This window comes from Cucumis melo, chromosome 3, assembly GCF_025177605.1.
Source record: "Cucumis melo cultivar AY chromosome 3, USDA_Cmelo_AY_1.0, whole genome shotgun sequence".
Classification (NCBI taxonomy): Eukaryota; Viridiplantae; Streptophyta; class Magnoliopsida; order Cucurbitales; family Cucurbitaceae; genus Cucumis; species Cucumis melo.
Genome location: NC_066859.1, coordinates 1,797,925 through 1,819,596, shown reverse-complemented (window position 1 = coordinate 1,819,596; position 21,672 = coordinate 1,797,925). Strand labels below are relative to the sequence as shown.

General features: G+C 34.4%; 2 protein-coding genes across 3 annotated transcripts; both read right to left on the bottom strand.

Annotated features, from left to right (window-relative positions):
• Nucleotides 1-2,086: 2,086 nt before the first annotated feature.
• Nucleotides 2,087-3,679, bottom strand: LOC103485482 (50S ribosomal protein L27, chloroplastic). Its single transcript, XM_008443115.2, has 3 exons — nucleotides 3,175-3,679; nucleotides 2,551-2,652; nucleotides 2,087-2,472 (listed from the first exon to the last, which is right to left on the bottom strand). The coding sequence occupies exons 1-3, from the start codon at nucleotides 3,445-3,447 to the stop codon at nucleotides 2,296-2,298; spliced, it is 552 nt and encodes a 183-aa protein (XP_008441337.2). The 5' UTR covers nucleotides 3,448-3,679; the 3' UTR covers nucleotides 2,087-2,295.
• Nucleotides 3,680-19,162: 15,483 nt separating this feature from the next.
• On the bottom strand, nucleotides 19,163-21,522 carry LOC103485481 (uncharacterized). 2 transcript variants are annotated; one of them, XM_008443112.3, is made up of 5 exons: nucleotides 21,278-21,522; nucleotides 20,965-21,029; nucleotides 20,661-20,859; nucleotides 19,717-20,105; nucleotides 19,163-19,587 (listed from the first exon to the last, which is right to left on the bottom strand). In XM_008443112.3, the coding sequence occupies exons 1-4, from the start codon at nucleotides 21,392-21,394 to the stop codon at nucleotides 19,737-19,739; spliced, it is 750 nt and encodes a 249-aa protein (XP_008441334.1). In that variant the 5' UTR covers nucleotides 21,395-21,522; the 3' UTR covers nucleotides 19,163-19,587; nucleotides 19,717-19,736. The 2 variants fall into 2 exon arrangements, with proteins under 2 accessions (XP_008441334.1, XP_008441335.1); XM_008443113.3 differs by having other exon boundaries at nucleotides 19,163-19,561.
• Between the last annotated feature and the right edge of the window lie 150 nt (nucleotides 21,523-21,672).

Here is a 21,672-nt window from a genome sequence, read left to right as displayed (position 1 = left end):
TTATCTATAATATCTATCTAAAACTCCTTTGCTTTATAAATTTCTTATTTTACCTTATTGGGATATCCTATTTATATTAGGAAAATTATTTCTAAATAACAAAACATATTTAAATATTTATAGCAAAATATCTCCCTTATGGACAATAAATTATCTAACTATATTTTGTAAGTATTTTAGTTTATTCTGAAAATAGTCATCGTACAATCTTTTTTTTTTTTAAAAAAAATGATTAAATTAAAAAATCAATATTTTAAATGAACATTTTAAAAATTAAGTATATAGCAACATTTTAAAAAAATTGCAAATATAGCAAAATCTGTCAAAATCTATCGATGATAGGAGTCTATCACCGATAGACTATGTAGCAAATGTTGGTCTATCAATGATAAACCATAAGAGTCTATCAACGATAGAAGTGTATCACTGATAGATTTTGCTATATTTGCAATTTTTTTAAAATATTGCTACATACTTAATAATTATTCTAAAAATTGCTACCTATTATAATTCCCCTATATAATATTAAAACTTCTCATTGGGTTAGGTTGAGTCAACCAACAATTTTTAGAGTGTAACCTGAGACCGAACCCAACCAAAAAAATAGTACAAAAAATTTAACTTAACTCAACTTAAAATTTGAGAGGATAATAGATAATATAGCAATTAGATTCAAAATCGTAACATATATAACGATATTTTAAATAAATTACAAATATAGAAAAATAGGTTAAAGTCTATAGACTATATTTGCAATTTTTTAAAAATGTTGATATATACCTAATTACCATGCTCAAGCATGTATTTGGGTTAGGTAGTTTTCCCTGATTATAGTTATCCCAACCCAACCATCATATATTTGATTTGGGTAGTTCTCCCTAATTACAATCTTGAGTTGATGAAACTCGAAATTAGTCGTAGGTGGAAAAAGTACCGGGAGGCATTAGCGATATCAAACTTATGCCATGTTTACCAAACCATAATGGATATTGATGTAATTATGACGAAAACCCATGGACGAATCAATCGTAGTGAACTTAAATTGCAAATGTAATTGGATTGATTTCATTCGCTTTTACTTAAAGTTGTGAATCTAACTCATTTGTCATTACTGCTACTTTGATTCTAAGCGATAACGATAACATGATTTATGGTCAGAGAATAGTAATAGCAATAAAGGTAAAGGTAAATAATAAATGTGACAGTTTCATAACTTTCATGCGATTATACTAACAATATCTAAAACAGTAACGATAAATCTAGTAAGCCCCTGTAATTTTCAAGCATAATTAGAATAAACACCAATTGTTCTTCAACTAAATTGAGCGATTTAATTACAGAATAGAAGGTGTGTTTTATTAGCACATGACAGTTACGAAAAGCATGTAAACAACAAACTTAATCAACTGGGGCTCATTTTTTAACATTTCCATGGATGGATTACGTCAAACATAGGTAACCATGACCTTGGAAGGATTCATGAGTTATGGATGAAGATTTTGTATGAGATTGTCATGCAGCACACATCCATATGCATATGGTACATACATATATTTTATATAATCCGCTACCATATCGCACAATTTCATATAACTTGTTATGTCATTCTAGCAAGAAAAGGTGTTCATAAAATTTCATAAAACGCATTCATAAGTATTGAAAAAAAAGTAGTTCTTTTTCTTCTAATGCCACCTACCTCTTCAAAATTAAAAATCATATGTAATAAAAAAAAAGAAAAGTTGAATTAAATTTGAACTTAAACTTTCTTATGTTATATGCCATCCTATCCGGCAACTAGGACATCACAATCCCAAAACTTGGTGTCATTTCAACAATAAACTCATGGCAAAGCTACATGATTCATATCAAATTTTAGTGTCATTTCAACAATAAAACTCGTGGCAATGCTACATGATTCATATCAAATTTCAGGACAGAGCAACCATATCTCATTTAATTTCTTGGCTAGTCATTTACCACAAAATAAATTAAAACTCACCCCCATATTATTTGGTCTGATGAATGGAATTTTGACATCAAAATCAACAAAAAGTAATCAGCAGTGAAATGAACAATAGAGAAAACGTAGGGGCAAAAAGTAGAACATTGCTAATTGAGAATGATAATGAAACACACTCCTGTGAAGAATCTGACAAATTATATGTGCATAAACTAAAAAAAAAAAAAAAAAAAAAGGAAAGAAAAAAAAAAGAAAAAGAAAGGAGAAGCTATAGAAGCAGACCTTCAATCTTCAAGATCATCAGGGCTTTAAAACAAGCAGAGATTGAAGTGAAATCAGCAAACTGGATTGGTTTCAACATCATCAGTGGAAGCTAATATTAATTGGGGTTGAGCAATAATGCCTTCCTTTCTTGCTTTCTTGCGCTCTCTTTGCAACCTGAAATACTCCCTCTTCCTTGCTCTATAGCTGTTTGGATTCTCAGGCTGCACTTCTCTTGGGTAAACACTCACCTACAATGTAATGAAGTAAATAAATATCTCCGTTTTGTAAGAATGGTTCATATTGAGATTCAGATTCTAAGTGAAAACCTTCTTCTTGTCAGGTCCATACTTCTCGAACTTTACAAGTCCATCAATCAATGAGAAAATTGTATGGTCCTTGCCAAGCCCTACATTGTTTCCGGCATGGAACTGTAATGATTGGAACAGAAACAGAAACTGTTATAGAATCGAGAAATTAAAAAAAAAAAAAAAAAGTAAAACAATACAAAATACACAGATTTATAACAGTGTATTAATACAGAATCAACCTAGATTTAAGTAATTCACCAACTATGTGTTAGCTAAGTCACCGGCAGAGAGAAGGAGAATGATTCAGAGCAAGATATATGCTCAAGAGTGCCCTAAACAATGGGGGAACCGGAAAGGAATTTGACTCTATATGATCTAGGTGATTCAGTAACAATATACAAAACAATACTGAAACAACACATATTTATGTAGTTCAACAAAAATGTGCTAACTACGTCAAGGGCAAGAGAGAATAGTTTTATTAATGGGAATGATTCATAATGGAGGCGTGAGAGGGTTAATTACAAAAGACAAAGACAAAGAAAAAGGAAAAAAAAAAAAAAAAAAAAAAGAAGTTGGATGTCTGCTGAAGAATGCCCTAAAGAATGGGGGGAAGGGGTAGAAATTGAAGTGAGAAATTACCTTAGTTCCACGCTGACGAACAATAATGGAACCAGGTTTAGCAACTTGATCCCCGAAGATTTTAACGCCGAGCCTCTGGCCCTTGGAATCACGACCGTTCTTGGTGCTACCAGCTCCTTTCTTGTGGGCGTTTTCAATGGTTAAAGGAAATGTGTTTGGGAAGGAGAGGGAGAGGTTAGGAGGGGTATGAATAGAGCCGAAATCGCCTTTGAAGAAAGAGGAAGAAGAGGCGAGAGAGAGACCTCTGAATGAAGCAACTAGGTTTAAAGTCATGGCTGGAATGGGGAATTCAGAAGGGAAGACGAGAAATTGAGAAAGGAAATGGATATGAAGTAGTGAAAGGGAGGGAGAAGGAGCGAATGCAAACCTTATCTTTAGAACCACGCTCGCCAGTCGCCACAAGCCTGCACCAGAAACCACCAAGTCACTAAGCCAAACTCGAGGCTAATATGAAACGACTATAAAATATGCAACTACGACACAAAAACTTGCTTGGATGGGCTCATTCTCCCTTTGGATTCAAAGGACTTTAAATCTTTCGATTTGGGAATTTGAAAAATAATTTCAAATTAATGGATGTATTTAAAATTTAATGTTGGTAATTAAAAAGGAAAAGAAAGTTAAAAATTATAAATGTATGTTATACGATCATTTGGAGTAATTAAGAGTAATTAGTAGTAATTTCAACGATTAGGAGCAATTATCTTCCTTTTCCTTTTATTTTTTTTTAGAATGAGACAAGCTTCTTTATTATTGATAAACTCAAAGTACAAGAGAGTTATACATTGAGAATAATAGAGAAGCCTACAAATAAGGGGATCAGTAGGTGCACTCGAACATCTCAACTAGGTTGATACCCCGATAGCACCCTCATTATATCCAAAATACAAGAACAATACTAAGGTCATGAAAAGACAAAAGTAAATACCCAAAATAACAATATAAGCTACCTATGGTAGACAGAAGCAAGACTGAAAAGTAAAAACTTAAAGGTAGAAATACATATTACAGCCCATTAAAACTACAAAAGCACAAATTCTAAACTAGCAATAGGGGGAAACTGCATTGAATCTCTTCATATGAAGGTAGTCCAATAAGTAGATATCCTGCATTTGAATTCTGCATTTGAAGAACACCAAGCTACCACGTTTCTTTTAGAATTGTCTACAATGTCAACCCAATCTCTCTCTCTCTCTTTTATCATGGAAGATGCATTGGTTACATTCAAACCAAATCTCAGCTAGGAGTGCTTTTATCAAATTAACCCAAATTAGAAAAGTTTTTTTATATATATATAAATAAGGCCCCCTAAAAAATTGGAACACGTTGGTGTTTAATGAACCATCAAAGACCCAAGTTGTTTTGAGCATAGAAAATATGCTAAACCAACAAGTAGATGAGAAGGGACAAAAAATGAATAAGTGTATTAGGAGCTCACTGTTTTTCAAGCAAATGGAGCACACTAAAGGTAGTAAACACATATTAGGAAGCTTCCTTTATATAGTCTCATAACAGTTTAGAGAACCCACTGCTATAATCCAAACCAGAACATTTATTCTTCTTGGACTCCTGGTTTTCCAAGGTGCTTTAAAGTAATCTTTTTCCAAAGGTGAAGAAGGAGAGAGGTGCTTCGAAAGGGACTTAACTGAAAAATGGCCTGAGGTTTTTAATGACCAAACTCTTCTATCATCCAAGTCTATTACTTTCTAGGATTTGAGTGTTAAAAGCCTTTGGAAATCTTGAATTTCTTCATCTTTTAGCAATCTTCAAAATACTAATGACCAAGAATTAGTGACATAATCCCAGTGCGCAGTAATTGAATCATTGGGTTGTTGAGCTAATCTGAATATATTTGGAAATGGATATTTAAGAGGGAGATCACTAATCCACGAATCTGTCCAGAAAGTTACTCTCCTTTCGTTCTCTGTTTTGAAAGTTGCCAACTCAACTTTCCCATGATCCACGAACTTCTAAGGCTGTTTTCTAGTTTGTTTAGAGTCTGCCAATTAAATTTTTTTGAAGCCATGGATACTTTTGATTACTTACCCCACAATGTGGAGTCTTCTTTCAAAAACCTCCAACACCATTTAGTAAAGAGGGCCTTGTTTTTATTTTTTAAACTGCCCAAACCTAGCCCCCCTTCTGATTGAGAAAACTTGACCTTTTTCCAGGAAGCCAGATGATTAATCTTGCTGCCTGAATTCCCTTAAAATAAAATTCAAATTAACTTCTCAAAATCAAAGATTACCTTTTCTGGAATGACAAAAATGGATAGGTAGTAAATAGGGAGGCTGGCCAAAAGTGAGTTGCAAAGTATTTGTCTTCCACCTCTTGAAATATTGAACATTTTCCATCTATCCAATTTTTTTGTAAACTCTATTTACAACTGGTTGCCAAAATAGTTTTTGCTTAGGATATTCTTCCAATGAAAGACCTAGGTACAAAAATGGAAAATTTTCCATTTTACAACCCATTTTTCCAGTCATGCGCGAAAGCTCATCATCCCCCAAATTTATTCACTTAATGCTGATTTTTCTTACATAAAACCCTCAAAATGATTGTTCAAATGCAACTTATTTATTAAACCTACTAGAACTTCAATTACTAGTAGAAAGAGGAAAGGGGAAAGAGGATCCCCTTGACGAATTTTCCTTGAAGCCACTATCCTTTCTCTCGGTTTATCGTTGATGAATATGGAGAACTTGGTATTTTTAATTCAGCCCATAATCCAAGAAATCTATTTTGGGGTAAACTTCTGGTAGTGAAAAACCTTTTTAAACCATAACCCCTTTTTAAATTGTAAAGCTCATCCTTTTTCCTTTTTGGCACGATAATCTTCTACTGCTTTGTTAGCTATGATTGTGGGGTCTAAAATATGTCTACTGTCAATGAATGCACTTTGAAAGAGGTTTGTTATTGGATCCGTAACCCCTTTGAGCCTATATGTTAGCACCTTGGCTACCACCTTGTAAGTGATGGTTGTGAGACTAATGGGTCTGAAGTCTCTAACATGAATCACATCTTCTTTCTTCTAAATTAAGCAAATAAAGTTTTCTTGAATGCAAGCATTAAGCTTACCATTTATGTGAAAGTCTTGAATTCTTTTATAAAGGCTTTCATAGAACTCCAATATAACTCTTTCAATGTCACGAAAAGACTTCATTATCACCCCTTGCTCATCCACCAATTCTGTAATTAGGTTTTTCCTCTTTTTTGCATTAAGGAATCTTTTGAGAAGACATTATTTTCATCTCCTACAACAAGCTAATTTACTTTACTTTTCTATATAAAGTTTCTTTCTTCAGTTCTGTAAATACAAAGCAATTCTGTTTGGATGGCTCATTTGTGAGCCAATTCCACTTCATTCAGACCAACACTTCTATAAGCCCATCACTGATTTCTAAGTCTCTCAAAAGCCTTTCCTCTTTCTGCTTTAAATCAATCAAATGAGTAGCATGCCAATTTTTAACAGCAAGTTTAACTATAAGAAGCTGCTCCTGAAGAACGAAACCAATCCATCTAATGCCTGGGACATTTCAAAACTTCCTCAATGACTTTGTTGCACTCTTTTATCAACAACCAAATATTGCAAAATCTGAATGGTGATGGCCCCCATTGTTAGGTTTTATGACATAAAACTCATAGATAGTAAATATAATTCATTGATTGTTATTAATAAAGTGTTATTATAATAATTTCAATAAGTGTAATTTATTTTATTATTAGTTTTGTCTTAATAACCCAAATCAAATAAACTAACATCCTTAGTTGTTTGATGAGTCTTGAACAATATGTAGAGACATACATGGATCCATGTTCGAGATGATCAACTTAAAAGGTCTATAGCATAAAGATAAGGCTGGGTACTTTATCCTGGTAACACTATGGGATATAACTCACTTTGTATTTGATAAAAATGTAATGATCCAACGCGTTTGTGTAGGTGACATGCGAGTGAGGACCGGACCGCGAAATAGTAACCACTAGATGTAACTCCGTTAACTAGTTGTGTTTCTATTTCATTAGGATGACTTAGGTGGCTTAGTCTTAATCCTAAGTGTATTATGAGCTTCTGTTCGCGAGGGATTGTCCTTTGATTTGTACGGGGGAGAGTGGCTAGATTGTCGACTCAATATGCTTATCATTTTGGAGACAAAATCGAGTGGGGAGTTGGAAACATAATCACACAAGATGAAATTCACTCATTCTCGACTTTAGGGTAAGTACATAAGTGTTCCCTTAAATGGTATCTTCAGGACTTGAACAAAGGGCCCTACCCTCTCTATGGCACGAGAGAGGTTTTTGTTCAGTGGTTGGACCATAAACAGGTTGTTCATTAGAGGAGCATCGATATTTAAGAACTAGAAGTAACCTAGAGGTAAAATGGTAATTTGACCCAACTGGTGTTATGAACACTTGTGAAGGAATAACTTACTAGTATTGGTCTATATTCATGGATACATAAATATATCTACAGTAGAGAGAGTTCAATTTCGAGTCTTTAGTGAAGTGTACACAGTTAACGAATATTGATTAATGCGGTTAATGAGTTTAGCCAATTAATCTCATACCGTTGTAACCTTTGATCTATAGGTCCATTAAGTCCCCTTCTTAGCTCGTAAAGGATAATGAGATTTATTTATATTGGTTGTAGTTTGAAATGTTCAAATCTACTTTGGGAATTAATATAATGTATGGTTTATATTTTAATTAAACTTTATTATATAAATTTAATTTTGGATATGATTCAAAATTAATTTATGAGAGAATAAAATATTTGAATGAGTTCAAATATTAATTTAACGTGAATTATATTCTTATTAAAACTATAGGTTAAAATTTAATATGTATATGATACACATTAAAACTATAGGTTATGAGAGAAATTTATATTTAAATATGATTCAAATTTGGATTAAATTAAATATAAGATATTTAATTTAGCAATTAATTAATTAGAGAACTAATTAATAGTTTAGTTTAATTTAATTTAATTTGATATAATTAAATTAATTAAATTTTATTTAATTAAATTAAAACTAAAAGTTATGTGAGAGATATTTATTTAAATATGATTTAAATAAAATATTAATTAAATATGATTGAATTAATTATTAATTTAGTTAATTAATTATTATTAATTTAATAAAAATAAATTAATAGGGAACGTGGATAAACATTCCCGGATTCTCTCTAACTTCCCTCTTCTTCACTAGGTATATGGAAGGCAAATAGAAGACAAGAGGGTTCTGTAACTTCTGCTTTTGTGTAGTATTCTTACTCAAAGAAATTTTCTCTCTAAAAAGTTCCCTTTCAATTGGTTCCGACAAACCAAATCTCAAACCAAAGAATAGAAAGGTTTTCAAGTGGTGGTTCCAAATTTGGAGTCTTGTAGATCTAGATTCATCAAAGAAGTAAGTATTCTGCCTATTCTCTGTAATTCTCTGTATGTATCTTTTTGCATGCTTAGCATAAATAAATTATTTTGTTGCCAATGTATTGGTAGTTTTAGGTTCCTAAATTAAATTGAGTTATGGTTTGTTAATTTTTCGCTGGCTAGGGCTTTCATCCTTTCACCCATAAAACTGCACTTGCCTTTAATAATAAAGGGAAGTGATTGGAGAAGATTCTTGCTTTATGGGTTACTATTGAGTTTTCAAATTCATCATCCCATTTACTGTAAATAAAAAATATGTCCAACAAAGATCTTGCAGTAGTGCCACCCTCTCTTGACTAAGTAAATTTGTCATTTTGAAGGCGTTAAACTGTCTATGAAGGCGTTAAATGCCATTTTGAATTTCAATTAGATTGGCATAATCTATAAAGGTGTTAAACTGTCTCATCCCTCTCGAGCTTCTGCCAATTGAAAACCTCTCATAAACCCATCTAGTGATGTTAAAGTCTCCTCCCAAACACCAAGCCTCTTCTCCGCATTCTATAATAGTTATTAATTCTGGCCAAACAAGTTTCCTCTCTCTATAACCACACGAGCCATAAACATTGGTAACAACACTTTTTGCACAAAGCTACACATTTTATTGAGAGGGAATAACGCCCTCTTATGGTTTCCATTACTGTGATTTTGCTTTTATCCCATAAAGTAATAATGCCTCCGAATGCTCCAAATGAATTCACTAATTCCCAACCTATATTCATAGAGCATCAATTTGTTTTAATGAAATTTACTTCCAGAATTTCCATTTTTGATTCTTGGACCAGTACTACACCCGGGTGATGATTTTTTATAAAACTTCTTAAGAGCAGAACACTTATTTGGAACTTTTAGGCCTCTTATGTTCCAAGAGATGATCTTCATGGGTGAAAATTTTGAGCATATGAAAAACACAGACTTACTTAAACCAACATCATTTCACTGTCTTTAATAATTGGCTATAATTCCTTTGGAATTTCTGCTGATTTGATTGGGTAGGAGCAAGGAAAATTACTAAAATCTCCACTTCGAAAAGGGAAATCAGGTCTATTGCTTCAATTTCAACATTTGCATTTTCTTCTTGAATGTGAGTAAAACCCGAAGAGTCTTCATTGCTGACACTATAAGGGGAGATAATTTTAGTATTTGATAGCTTCTTCACTGGCTCAACATAATGACAAGGAGACCTCATAAGAAAGTGACTTTAGTGTTAGAATCGGTGAAGCTTGAGTAATTAAAACAAATAGAAACGAGACAAGGAGAGACAGACCTAATATTATCTAAAACTGGTTGAACTTTGGAGAAAATATGCAAGGCTTCAAATGAGTTTCTTGCTAAAAATAGTGCTTCAAAGGTGGATTTTGCAACCTCTTGGACTGGTGGAAATCCTCTGAGATCCTCCTTTCTATCAAACAATCCTATTCTAATGCATAAAAGATTAAAGGGCTCTTGCAAATTTAGCAAAATTAGTTTGATAAATTAGGTCCATAGCACACCACTTTTGAATTTGCAAAAATGGCAAAATTCAAGCCCAACCACATTTGAAAAATGAAAAATTACAAATATACCCACTAGAATTATCAACATTTTCACGCATCACTTGATCTGTTGTTGATACACTTGATGTGTGGTTGATACACTTGATGTGTTGTTGATATACTTGTTATGCTTTGCTGATACATTCGATGAATTAAATAACACTTGATACACATCATTGGTTTGATATGTTGTTGATACATTTGTTAAACTTTGAAAATACACTTAATCAATTAAGGACACATCATGCACTAAGCATGATACATTACATTATCGATACACTTGATTATGTTTAATACACTTAATAAGTTTGATACACTTAATACACTACTGATAAACATTTTATACTTTCACCAATACACTCAATAGATTTTGATACCCTTGATGTACTGTTGGTATATTTTCTATATTTACCGATACGCTCAATTAATTAAAATACACCTGATACACTTAAAATTCTAATGATACACTTAATGTACTTCACTAGTACATTGTGATACATATTATATGTTTGCTACACTAAGTTACATCATTCATATACTTAATAATACTACATTGAATTGCATAAAATTTGAAAAAAAAGAAAAGAAAATCATGTAGTAAGTATATCAACCAACTAATACATATAATATAAGTACATCACAACACTAATATACAAAACTGATACAAAGTGGGAGAAAAATAATGATTGGGGCATTAAACAGTGGGAGAAGAAATATGAGATGATTAGGACATTAAAAACCGGAGAAAAAAATAAGTTATTGAATGGTAGTTTGAGAATAATAAAATATTTTAGATGGAATGTATTTTAAAAAGTGATAATGTCGTCGTGTTTGAAAGCAACCATTTGAAAGAAGTTTGAAGGAAGAACTTAGATTTAACAAAAAAATAATGATAAAAAATATGTATAAAAAATGGTGAAAAAAAAAAGAAAAAGTTTTTTTTATTGTTTTTTTTTAATTTTTTAGAGAATCTAGAGCAAACCAATTGAAAAATAGTGTTTGAGAAAAACAAACATATTTTATTATTAAATTAATTTTTTATTATGAATACAAATATGATATATAGGTTTAAAAAAAGAAGAAAAGAAAGTGGAAGATGTAACATCAAAAGGAGATGATCAATAAAGAGAGAAGAATGTATGAGGGAGATTTGGGAATAATAAAATTTTAAAGTAGAAAATATCTCCAAAACATTTTAAAAGATTAAAATTTGACATATTTGCAAAATTTAAAATGTATGTATTATAATTGCTAAAACATATTCTTATAGTGCTACCTAATACAATTTTCCAAAGATTAATGAGATTTTTAAAATCCTCAACCACTAATATATTTTTTTTATGAACTTTGGCGATTCAAATGTTGAATATCCCCAAAATGAAGAAAAATATTACCTCTTCTTGTGTCATTGATTTCTATTGTTGAAGGAATGGAGCCACGTAGATATCTTTTGGCTATAAATTTTGCTTCTCTACAATTTAGGAGGTTGGTAGTCTTTGAGGCAATGGATTCAAGCCCCCTAGAGTGATCTCCTATGACCTCAAAAGTTCTTCTACTCTAATAATCTAAAGGAAGACTATTAATTTTTAGCCAACCTCCAAATCCTTTTGTGACAATTGGTCTATTGTGTTTAATTTTATCCCATTTTTCAAACTTAAAATAGAAAGAGCCCATGGATTGCCAAATCCCTTCTCCCCTTATGTAACCGTTGATTGAGCCTTGATCTAGACTAATTAGAATATTTTCATCAAACAAAGGACTCAGCATAACCTTAACTTATAGTTCTGTCTTCAGCATTTTGCGAATGCTTCTCTAGTCATCGAAAGCAAAAAGCTTAGTCACTATCCTCAACTGCTCGAAGTTAGTAGAAACTACCTCCAAATTTTTTATAACCCAATGCTTCTATACTTCTGTCTCTCGAGAACTTTCCTAATGTCTTTGAACTTGATTAACTTTCATAAGCTCCGACTTTTCCTTTAAATCATTGGAATGGCTGAGCTTAACCTTTTTTGCATAACTTTGCTTTTCAAGCTTCCTCGAAAATGGGCTCTTGTGTGAATTACCTACAAACCATTTGATGTAGTCCATTCTTTCAATGAACTTACCTATCATATTACAAAATGATAACCAACCTTGTTTCCTTTCTCATGAGCAAACCTGTAGATTGAAATGACCCCCAACGAGCGACCAATGATCACAACTAAGAATACATCCTCTGTTTGTGACGTCAAATTGTTAAAATAGCTATCCATTGGTGATCTTAATAGTTCCGTAAAAGCAGATAAAGTCCAACAAAGTTGGTTGTCAGAGATAAATATTATTCTTTTGGCTTCCACATCTTCAATGTGACAACCACCTTCTTCTTTTCAAATGCAATAGTGCAACTGATTTATCTTGTAGCTAACAACTTCCATCCTCAATCTAGTGTCTAGTTGAAAAATTCAAGAGAGTGGCCGACGGGTAGAAATGGGAAAGAGAGAGGAGAGAAGAGATAAAGAGAACTTACCTTTTATTTAATTTCCTTTCAACTAGTAATTACATTATTTTCCTTATTTACTTGTATTGGCTTGTGTATTTATCTTCTCATACTTCTCATGTAAAATATTAATAAAATATTCTTCTCGTGGTATCAGAGCCCCATTAGGTTACCTTACCTCAGTTTCTTTTTTTTCTTGTCGTTGCCGCTTTATCTTCTCCTCTGTTGTCTTTTGTCGTGAAGCTCGTCGACCATCAATCCTTATTAAACAAATTCGATCCTCACTTCCTCGCATAAGTCGTCGTGCATCGACCCTTTCCGTCTTTGCTAAATTGTTTCATTTTCCATCTCTTCTAGCAGTTGAGAGCTGAAGCTCTCCGTCTGCCTCTTGTCGTCGAACAAGTCGAGTTTGTGGGTCACCCTTCCATTTAGACAATGTCGACCTCTCTCGTGCGCGTTGGTTTCTCCTCCATTCGAGCTACCCTGCTGCACCGCTTGATTTCGCTTTAGCCTATCCATTTCCAACTCAGATCCACTTGGTTCCAACTGTGCCACTTTGCTCAGATCTTGCTCCACTCCAGTCTATCTGTCCATCTTGTTTCATCTGCGTTGCTCTGCTCAGATTTAGTGTTGCTTCTCCGTCTCCACATAGTCCCGCTCGTGGCTTCGTGCTCAGATCCACTCCACTCTGACTCCCTCTCCGCAAATAAGTTTTCTACTCAGTCGCTCCATGGTTTCCTCAAAATCTAGCTTTAATGGAGAAAGACCATATTGTTCGTCCCACTAGTACAATCTTGACCAATTATCTCACTTGGGAAAATCAAATGAAAATCTTTCTAGACGAAAACTATAACGTATTGTCACCGACGATAGTATCTAACCAACCAAACAAGACAAGGAGGATGATAGTAAATTTATCGATCACCTTGAAGAATGGGATATTAAAAATGACCAGAGTATCGCCTAGCTTGATAACACATCTATCCTTGTTATTCATGCACAATTTGATGCCTTTGAGGATGCTAAAAAGTTATGAGATTTTTTGTTTATACGCTTTAAATTTATCAGATTATCTCATTATTATTAATTGCATGGTACCCTTGTCAATCTCAATCAAGATGTTGGTCAGTTTGTTAATGAATATCTGGCAGTTCTTCAACCTATATGGATTCATCTTGATCAAGCCAAAATCAGTAAAGAACATCTTTGCCTTATTAAGGTTATTATGGGATTACGTCCAGAATATGAATCTGTTAGGGCTGCCTTACTACATCATAGTCCCTTGACCTCATTGAATGCAACTATTCAAGAAATTTTATTTAAGAAAAAACGTTGTGGCATCATTTCCTTCAAACAATTAGATGTTCTTGCAAGCACTTATCCACCAAATGGAGCGACAACCATATTTTATAAAAATTGTGAGCTCTCTAGTCATAAGTTTATTGATTGCCCTAAAATATATTTTGGATAATTTTCGCACAAGACCACCTCGGCCTCCAGGTTATCCTACAAAAGCAAGAAACTTTAATAAACTTGGTACCTCCTCTGTTGTTCCTACTACTGTCTCAGATGATTCCTCCTCCTCCAATCTTTAGATAAGTGATCTTTAGAGCTTATTAAGTCCATTAATTTCATCATCTTTCTCTACTCTTTTCGTCTCACCAAGTAATCGATGGCTTTTTGACTTTGTCTATTGTAACCATATGACATTTGAGTTTTCTCTTATGGCCACTTCTAGTCCTACAAAATCTTTACCTTCAATTTATGCTGCTGATGGCAATTGTATGAACATTTCTAATATTGGTCTCATCGATACTCCCAATCTGAGTCTTCCCCATACTTACTGTGTCTTGAACTTAATCTTTAATCTTGTGATCGTTGGTCAATTGTGTGATCTTGTCTTAACTGTTCCTTTTTCTCCTAATGGTTATCAGGTTGGCACGAGTCACAAAGTAGAAAGATTGTTTGAGCTAATATCACTCCAACTTCCTTCTCCTTTATCTATCTCTACTTGTGTCATTGACTCAGATACATATCAGTGGCATCTTTATCTTGGTCATGCTTCTTCTGAAAAACTTTGTCATTTAATTTTCATTAACAATTTGAATCATGTTACTAAGTTGGTTCCTTTTAATTGCTTAAATTGTAAATTCACTAAATAAACCGCTTTGTCTTTTTCTCACTCCACTTATATATGTAATAAACCCCTTGATTTAATTCATTCTGCATTTGGGGTCCTGCCTTTACTACTACTATTCATGGCTATCACCATTATATATCTGTTCATTGATGATTACTCTCGATTTACATGGATTTATTTTCTTAAACATCACTTTGAATTATCTCGCACTTATATTGAGTTTGCTAATATGATCCATACTCAATTCTCTTGTCTTGTTAAAACCCTTCGCACTGATAATGCCTTAGAGTATAAAGACTCCATTCTTCTTTATGTTCTGTCTTAGTAGGGCATTCTCATTTAACGCTCCTGTCCCCACACCTCTCAACAAAATAGGCTTGCTAAGCATAAACATCGCACATTATTGACTCAGGTCGTGTCTTACTTCTTTCTACCTACTGCCCTGAAAAATTTTAGGGTGAGGCTGCTCTTACATCTATTTATATTATCAATCGTGTTCCTTCTTCTATTCTTCAGAACATCTCTCAATTCGAAAGACTATATTGTACTTCTCCCAACTACTCTAACCTTAAAGTTTTTGATTGTGCATGCTTTGTTCTTCTTCAACCTCATGACCATACTAAACTTGAACCACATGTCCACCTCTGTTGCTTTCTTGGTTATGACACAAAACATAAAAGTTCGTTGTTGGGTCCTCTTTCCAACAGACTTCGTATTTCTCATCATGTCACCTTTTGGGAGCATACTATGTTCTCTTGTTTGTCCTAATTCCACACTTCCTTCTCAAGTCCTCATCTTTTCTTCATTAATACATTTGTTGAACTCTTTCCTCTCCCTGAGTTCACTTTTGATACTGAGCTTGCTTAATCTGCTCCTGCTCTTGCAAACCCAAACCAGCCATTTGTCTCCAATGATGTTCTGGAGACTACTCCAAATACTTCTCTTTATCATTCTACTTGAGTAAGGGAACCTCTCGGGAACCTCCCATTCGTCTCCAAGATTATCACTATTTTTCCATTATTGTTTTTCTTGTTGAACCTACCTTTTATCAAGAGGCCAATGTTGACCCTTTATGGTAGAAAGCAATGAATGATGAATTGCAGTCTCTTGAAAAGATGCACACTTGGTACTATGTTGATTTACCTTACGATAAAAGATCCATTGGATGCAAGTGGATTTACAAAATAAAGACTCACTCTGATTGCACTATTAAATGTTATAAGGCTTATCTTGTTGTGAAAAGGTACTGCCAAGAACATGGTACGGCTATGAAGAAACATTTGCTCAAGTGGCTCAAATGACATATGTTCGAAGTCTGTTAGCAGTTGATGCTGTCAAGCAGTGTCCTTTCCTTTAGATGGATGCCAAAAATGCTTTCCTCAATCAGACTCTATTTGAAAAAGTCTATATGAAGCCACCTTCTAGTACTTCTCCTTCTCCTCACAAGGTGTAACTCCTTCGTCGAGCATTATACTACAAGAAATCAAACTTTTTCCGACGCCGAAAAAGTTGTCGGCATAAAAGACGTCGAGAATAAGAGGTTCTCCCGACGCATAAAGTAAGACATCGAGAGAGAAAGCTATTCTCAACGCATAAAGTAAGACTCGGGAATAAGAGGTTTTCCCCACGCACAATTCACGTGTCGGGTACAATATGTCGGAAAATAAGGGATATTCCCGACACCGACCTAACGCGTCGGAAAAGGCCGTCGAGAAATAAAGGGTATTTCCGACAAGTTAGGTCGACGTCGGGAAAGGTCTAGGTATTCCCGACGTCGTAAGTAGTGCGTTGGGAAAAGCCTCATGTGGAAAATAAGGGGTATTTCCAAGGCCTAGGTTTTTCCGACGCCGTAAGTAGTGCGTCAGGAGATCCCCTGAATATTTTTTTCGTTTCTGTTTTACAAAGAACTTAAAAACGAAAGGGAAAGGGTTCGAAGAAGAGAGAAACATTCGTCGCCGTCCGTAGCTCGCCGTCGTCTGTTCCATCGTGTTGTCGTCCCTCGTTGCCGTCCCTCGTCGCGGCTGCAACTTCAACTTCAGCCTTCCTCCGAGCATCCTCTGAAGCTTTTGCCTCTGCTTGCAACAATGCTTTTTCTGTATTGAAAAAGGAATTAGTAACTTCCTGAAATAGTTTTGATCGCTCTACTTTCTCTACTATGATTGTGCTGTCATCAATGTAAAGACTCCAACCTTCTCTTTGCTGTCTTTCAAGTTCTTCTCTCTCCATTCTCACTTTTTCAGGATCCCATTTGTCACTCTGTAGCTAAGTCAGTCGATGACTTTCGAAACAGATATATCTTAAATGAATATTTTTGTTTTTTGAAACAACTTTCATTGAATGAATATGTGTGCGTCTGTGCATCACAAGGTTAGCCTAACATTGGACAAACAAGAAAAATCTCAAGTTTCACGAACCTTTTCAAGTGCCTTTTCTCGAGCTTTCAGTATAGTGTCGGCAAAACGGTTCCTTAACAAAGTTACACGGGGAGGCTTTTCCGACGCAGTACATAGCTTCGAAAAAGCAGACGAGGCTTTCTCGATGCCGTGGATTGCATCAAGAAAGACGACGTCAGGAGAAGCTTTCCCGACGCGTGACCAACACACGTCGGAAAAGTCGGGAAAGCTTCTCCCGACTCATTTCCCCCGACGTTTGTCCCGACGCCGAGAACTGCGTTGGGAGATCCTTTCCTGACGTGTTTTTCACTTCTCCCGACGTTTTTCGGCGTCGAAAAAATCCTGATTTCTTGTAGTGTTATATGATATGAAACAAGCCTCACGAGCTTGGTTTACCACGTCTACCATTACTCAATTTGGATTTGCCTCCAACCATCGTGACACTACACTTTTTACACGCTAGACACCTCATGGTATTGTTCTTCTTCTTCTATATGTTGATGATATGATTATTACTGGTAATGATTTATAAAGCTATATTTGACCTCCGACGTCAACATTTTGAGATGAAAGACCTTAAATCTCTCAACTACTTTCTTGGCCTTAAAGTCTCTTGTAGCTCAGAAGGGTATTTGTTGTCACAAGCAAAATATGCCTCTAATCTTTTAGTTCGCTTAGGAATCATTGACTCTAACACCGCTTCGACATCATTAGGTCCCAATGCTCACCTGACCCCTTTTGACAGTGTTCCTCTTGAAGACGTGAGTTTGTATTGGAAACTTGTTGGCAATCTCATTTATTTAACTGTGACTCATCCCGACATTGCATAAGTCGTTTATATTGTTAGTCAGTTTATGGCTGCTCCTCAAATCATCCATTTTACTGTTGTTTTGCGCAACTTTCGATATATCGAGGAAACTTTGAGGCATGGACTTCTCGTGTTATCTGACTACTCTAATGCAGATTGGGTTGAGGATCCTACTGATCAACGATCTACAATAGGTTACTGTTTCTACTTAGGAGATTTTCTCATTTCTTGGTGGAGTAAGAAAGAAAGTGTTGTCTCTCGTTTTAGTACTAAATCAGAATATCAAGCTCTTGCTAATGCTATCACAAAACTCCTATGGCTCTGTTGACTCCTTGTTGATATGGGTGTCCCTCAATAGGGTCCCACCCTTCTTCATTGTTACAATCACAGTGACATCCAAATTACTCACAACGATGTCTTTCATGAACGTACGAAGCATATAGAAAATGAGTAGCACTTTGTTCGTCATCATCTCTTGAGCCACATTCTCATTTTACGCTATGTTTTCATTACTAAGCAACCAACAAATATCTTCACCAAAGCCTTACCATCTTATCGTTTTTGTCAGTTACTTACCAAACTCAAGTTATCAGAGCTACTTTACCACATTGAGTTTGAGGGAGTGCGTAAATGTATGTTATACAATAACTAGGAGTAATTTCAACCATTAGGAATAATTACATTCTTTTCTTTATTTACTAGCATTAACTTGTGTATTTATTTTCTCACATTTCTCATGTAAAATATCAATAAAAAATATTAATAAAATATTCTTCTCAATACTAAATATATACTTTTATTTATGGATGCATCATTGACAAAGTTAATTATAAAATTTTCATCTAAATCGTGATACGTAAAGGAATAATTGAAAAAAAAGGACTAACAGCTTTTTTAGGAAAAAAAATACGAATTAGAAAGTAAAAACCTACCCTTTGTCATTTTTTTTTTACGGGAAGTACCCACCATATTATGTAAAGGTTGTCACATTACTTTTGATATTTGATAAAATGTTTCAAAACCACCGTTGAAAAATTAATCTTTGAGAATTTGAATGAAAATAATATAAAACGAGGTGACTATCACAATTTTTGTTTTGAGTCATTGCATATCCCAAATCTCTAAAGAAATTCTAAAACTTTTCCAATCAAATAATAGTTTAAAAATGTTGATGAAATGTTAAAAGACTTGAAAAGGTAATATTGAAACTTCTAATCAAGGTTCCCTCAATGGAAACTTTTCCAACTTAGTGAAGTTCTATTTCTTGGTATTCTACGTCTTAAATTGAATAGACAAGCTAAATAGATTCCTTCCCAATCCTCATCAAATCTCCACAAGCAATGTTAAGAGTCAAACTATCCCCAGCGATTTGTTGAAGACAAACTACCCAAGACTTTATGACTCAACATTTCAAACAATGTTTTCATCAATATTCAGTCTATTTGAAGTACGTAACAAAACAACTAATCCATCTAAATACATTGCTAACTTGAATATCAACATTGTGCCATCAATCCATTTCAACCGACATTGATTCTTCCACTGAGACAAATAGGAACCAGTTCTGCCGTCTTGAAACTCGATATCTCCCTTACCATTTCCTATATCATCAGAAATTACATCCCAACTACAAAATGAATATCAATCAATCACTGATGAGGTCAATGATCAAATATTAGATGAAAATGAGAAGAACCAACAGTAAAAACTATGCATCAAAAATTGGAAGTAGGTATGTTGGAAATGACAGACATACTTGGTTTAGATACACTACTTTCATCTCTTTGTTCCAGCTGTTGAGGAGTCTGACACTTTCTCTCGCTGAACTGCTCGAGGAACAAATGTTAACCCTCGAGTGTGCCTCCGGCCAAAGCTGATTGACGAAGGAGTTGAGTCCGAAGTACTTAGTTTAGATACTCCTGAAATGAGGCCATCCATAATTTCATTCTCGACTTCCATTCTGGAGGTTTCTTCCCTTCCTTGAATGGCTTGTTTACGATACATTTTCTGTCTTTGTTTCTTAGATGGATGGGCTTTCTTAAAGAATTCAAATGAAGCAGAAAATTTATGCTTGTCCACTAGATGCTGGTGTCTGCTTTTATAGCTTTTGAACTTCAAACCACAACCTTCCACCAGGCATTCATACTGAGCCACACGGTATACATTTATATCAGACAAAAAGACAATGAACCAAAGTGGTAACTGGTATCCATTTAACAAGAGCAGACTAATGTTTCAAGTTACATTAACCAGTAGCCTATTTCAAGTGATGTGATAATATTACCTACAAAAGAGATGGATCATATTCCTTATTCAGTCATCCAATCAAAACAATGCTGCTTTTTATTCCAGTTCAGTGTTACTCTCCACCAAGAATTTGGAAAATAAATCTAGTTACATACTAGCAGCTTAGTCTAAAAAATCTAAAGCTTTGATCCCTCCCCGCTAACCATACTTAAAAGCTTCATGCTCATGGCTGCTATCACAATCATACAGAGCAATAATAACATATGAACTATTGAATCTTATCCAAAAAAAACATATGAACTATTCAAAATTTTGAAGTAGGCCTCAAAGCCCCGACTTGGAAAGAAGTACAATGTGAAGCATAACTAATTCTTTGTATATATAGATCGGCAGAGTAAGAACTATTACGACTGCAGCACAGAAATATATGGACAACAAGTTCAAGATACATACCATGTCATAGCCACGTGCGACTTTTGCTTGAAAGAACGAGTCGTGCGCCTCAGAGACATGTAAACTAAGTAGGCGTGATGTCGGGTAAACTCTAGGGCAAACTGAACAAGAGGCAGCATGCCTTGAATTGTAATGATCTTCAAAGTCATCCAGAGATTTCAAGTGTGCACCGCAACCAACAATTGGGCAAAAGATTTCACTATACAGATAACAATTTCGAAAAGGAAAAATTATTGAAACTAAAGAAAGAAACAGTCAATAAATATCATAACTAACTAGTTCAAACTTCGCTAAGAATCTTTACCTGCTAGCATCAACTGCCATATTATGCAGCTGTAGCTTTTCATCTTCGGTTAAATCCAAGGCAACCTTCAAAATTGGACAAAATAAATAAAAATGGAATATCATGAGCGTCAACATTAGGGATTAGAATGAAAATTCCAGAAATGAACAAACAGAAAAACGAAAACCGAGAAAGCTCCAGAATCAAACAAACAAACTGATAATCTTGTTTTGACAACAACTGATTTCATGAATACTGGATCCATTTAGCAATAAACAGAGGGATTTAGAAGAAGAGCAACAATAATATGGGTAAACAAAAGAGAGAGGAAAACCTGTTTGGCTAAGATTTCGCGCTCGACATTTCCAGAGGCAAAAAAGGGAGAATCGGGATCGAACCTCCGTTGGAAGGGCTTCCAGCACGGGAACTCTGATTGTGATTCAACTTCCATGGAAGGGCAATGGACCGTTGCAGATGGAAGAATTTAATGTTATTGTTATTTTTTCAATTTGGTTTGAAATTTGAAGGCCAACAATCGACGAAATCGCTTAATCGGAGCTCCATTCCGTGGTTTCCGGTTCAATTCCACCAACCAGAAGCTCCGACCCGATTTTTCGATTTATATTTTATAATTTATATTAAGAGAATTTTTCAAATATAATAATTATATTCAAAATATTAATATAAATGATAAAATTTATTAGAACATATTGGTCTGTCATTAATAGA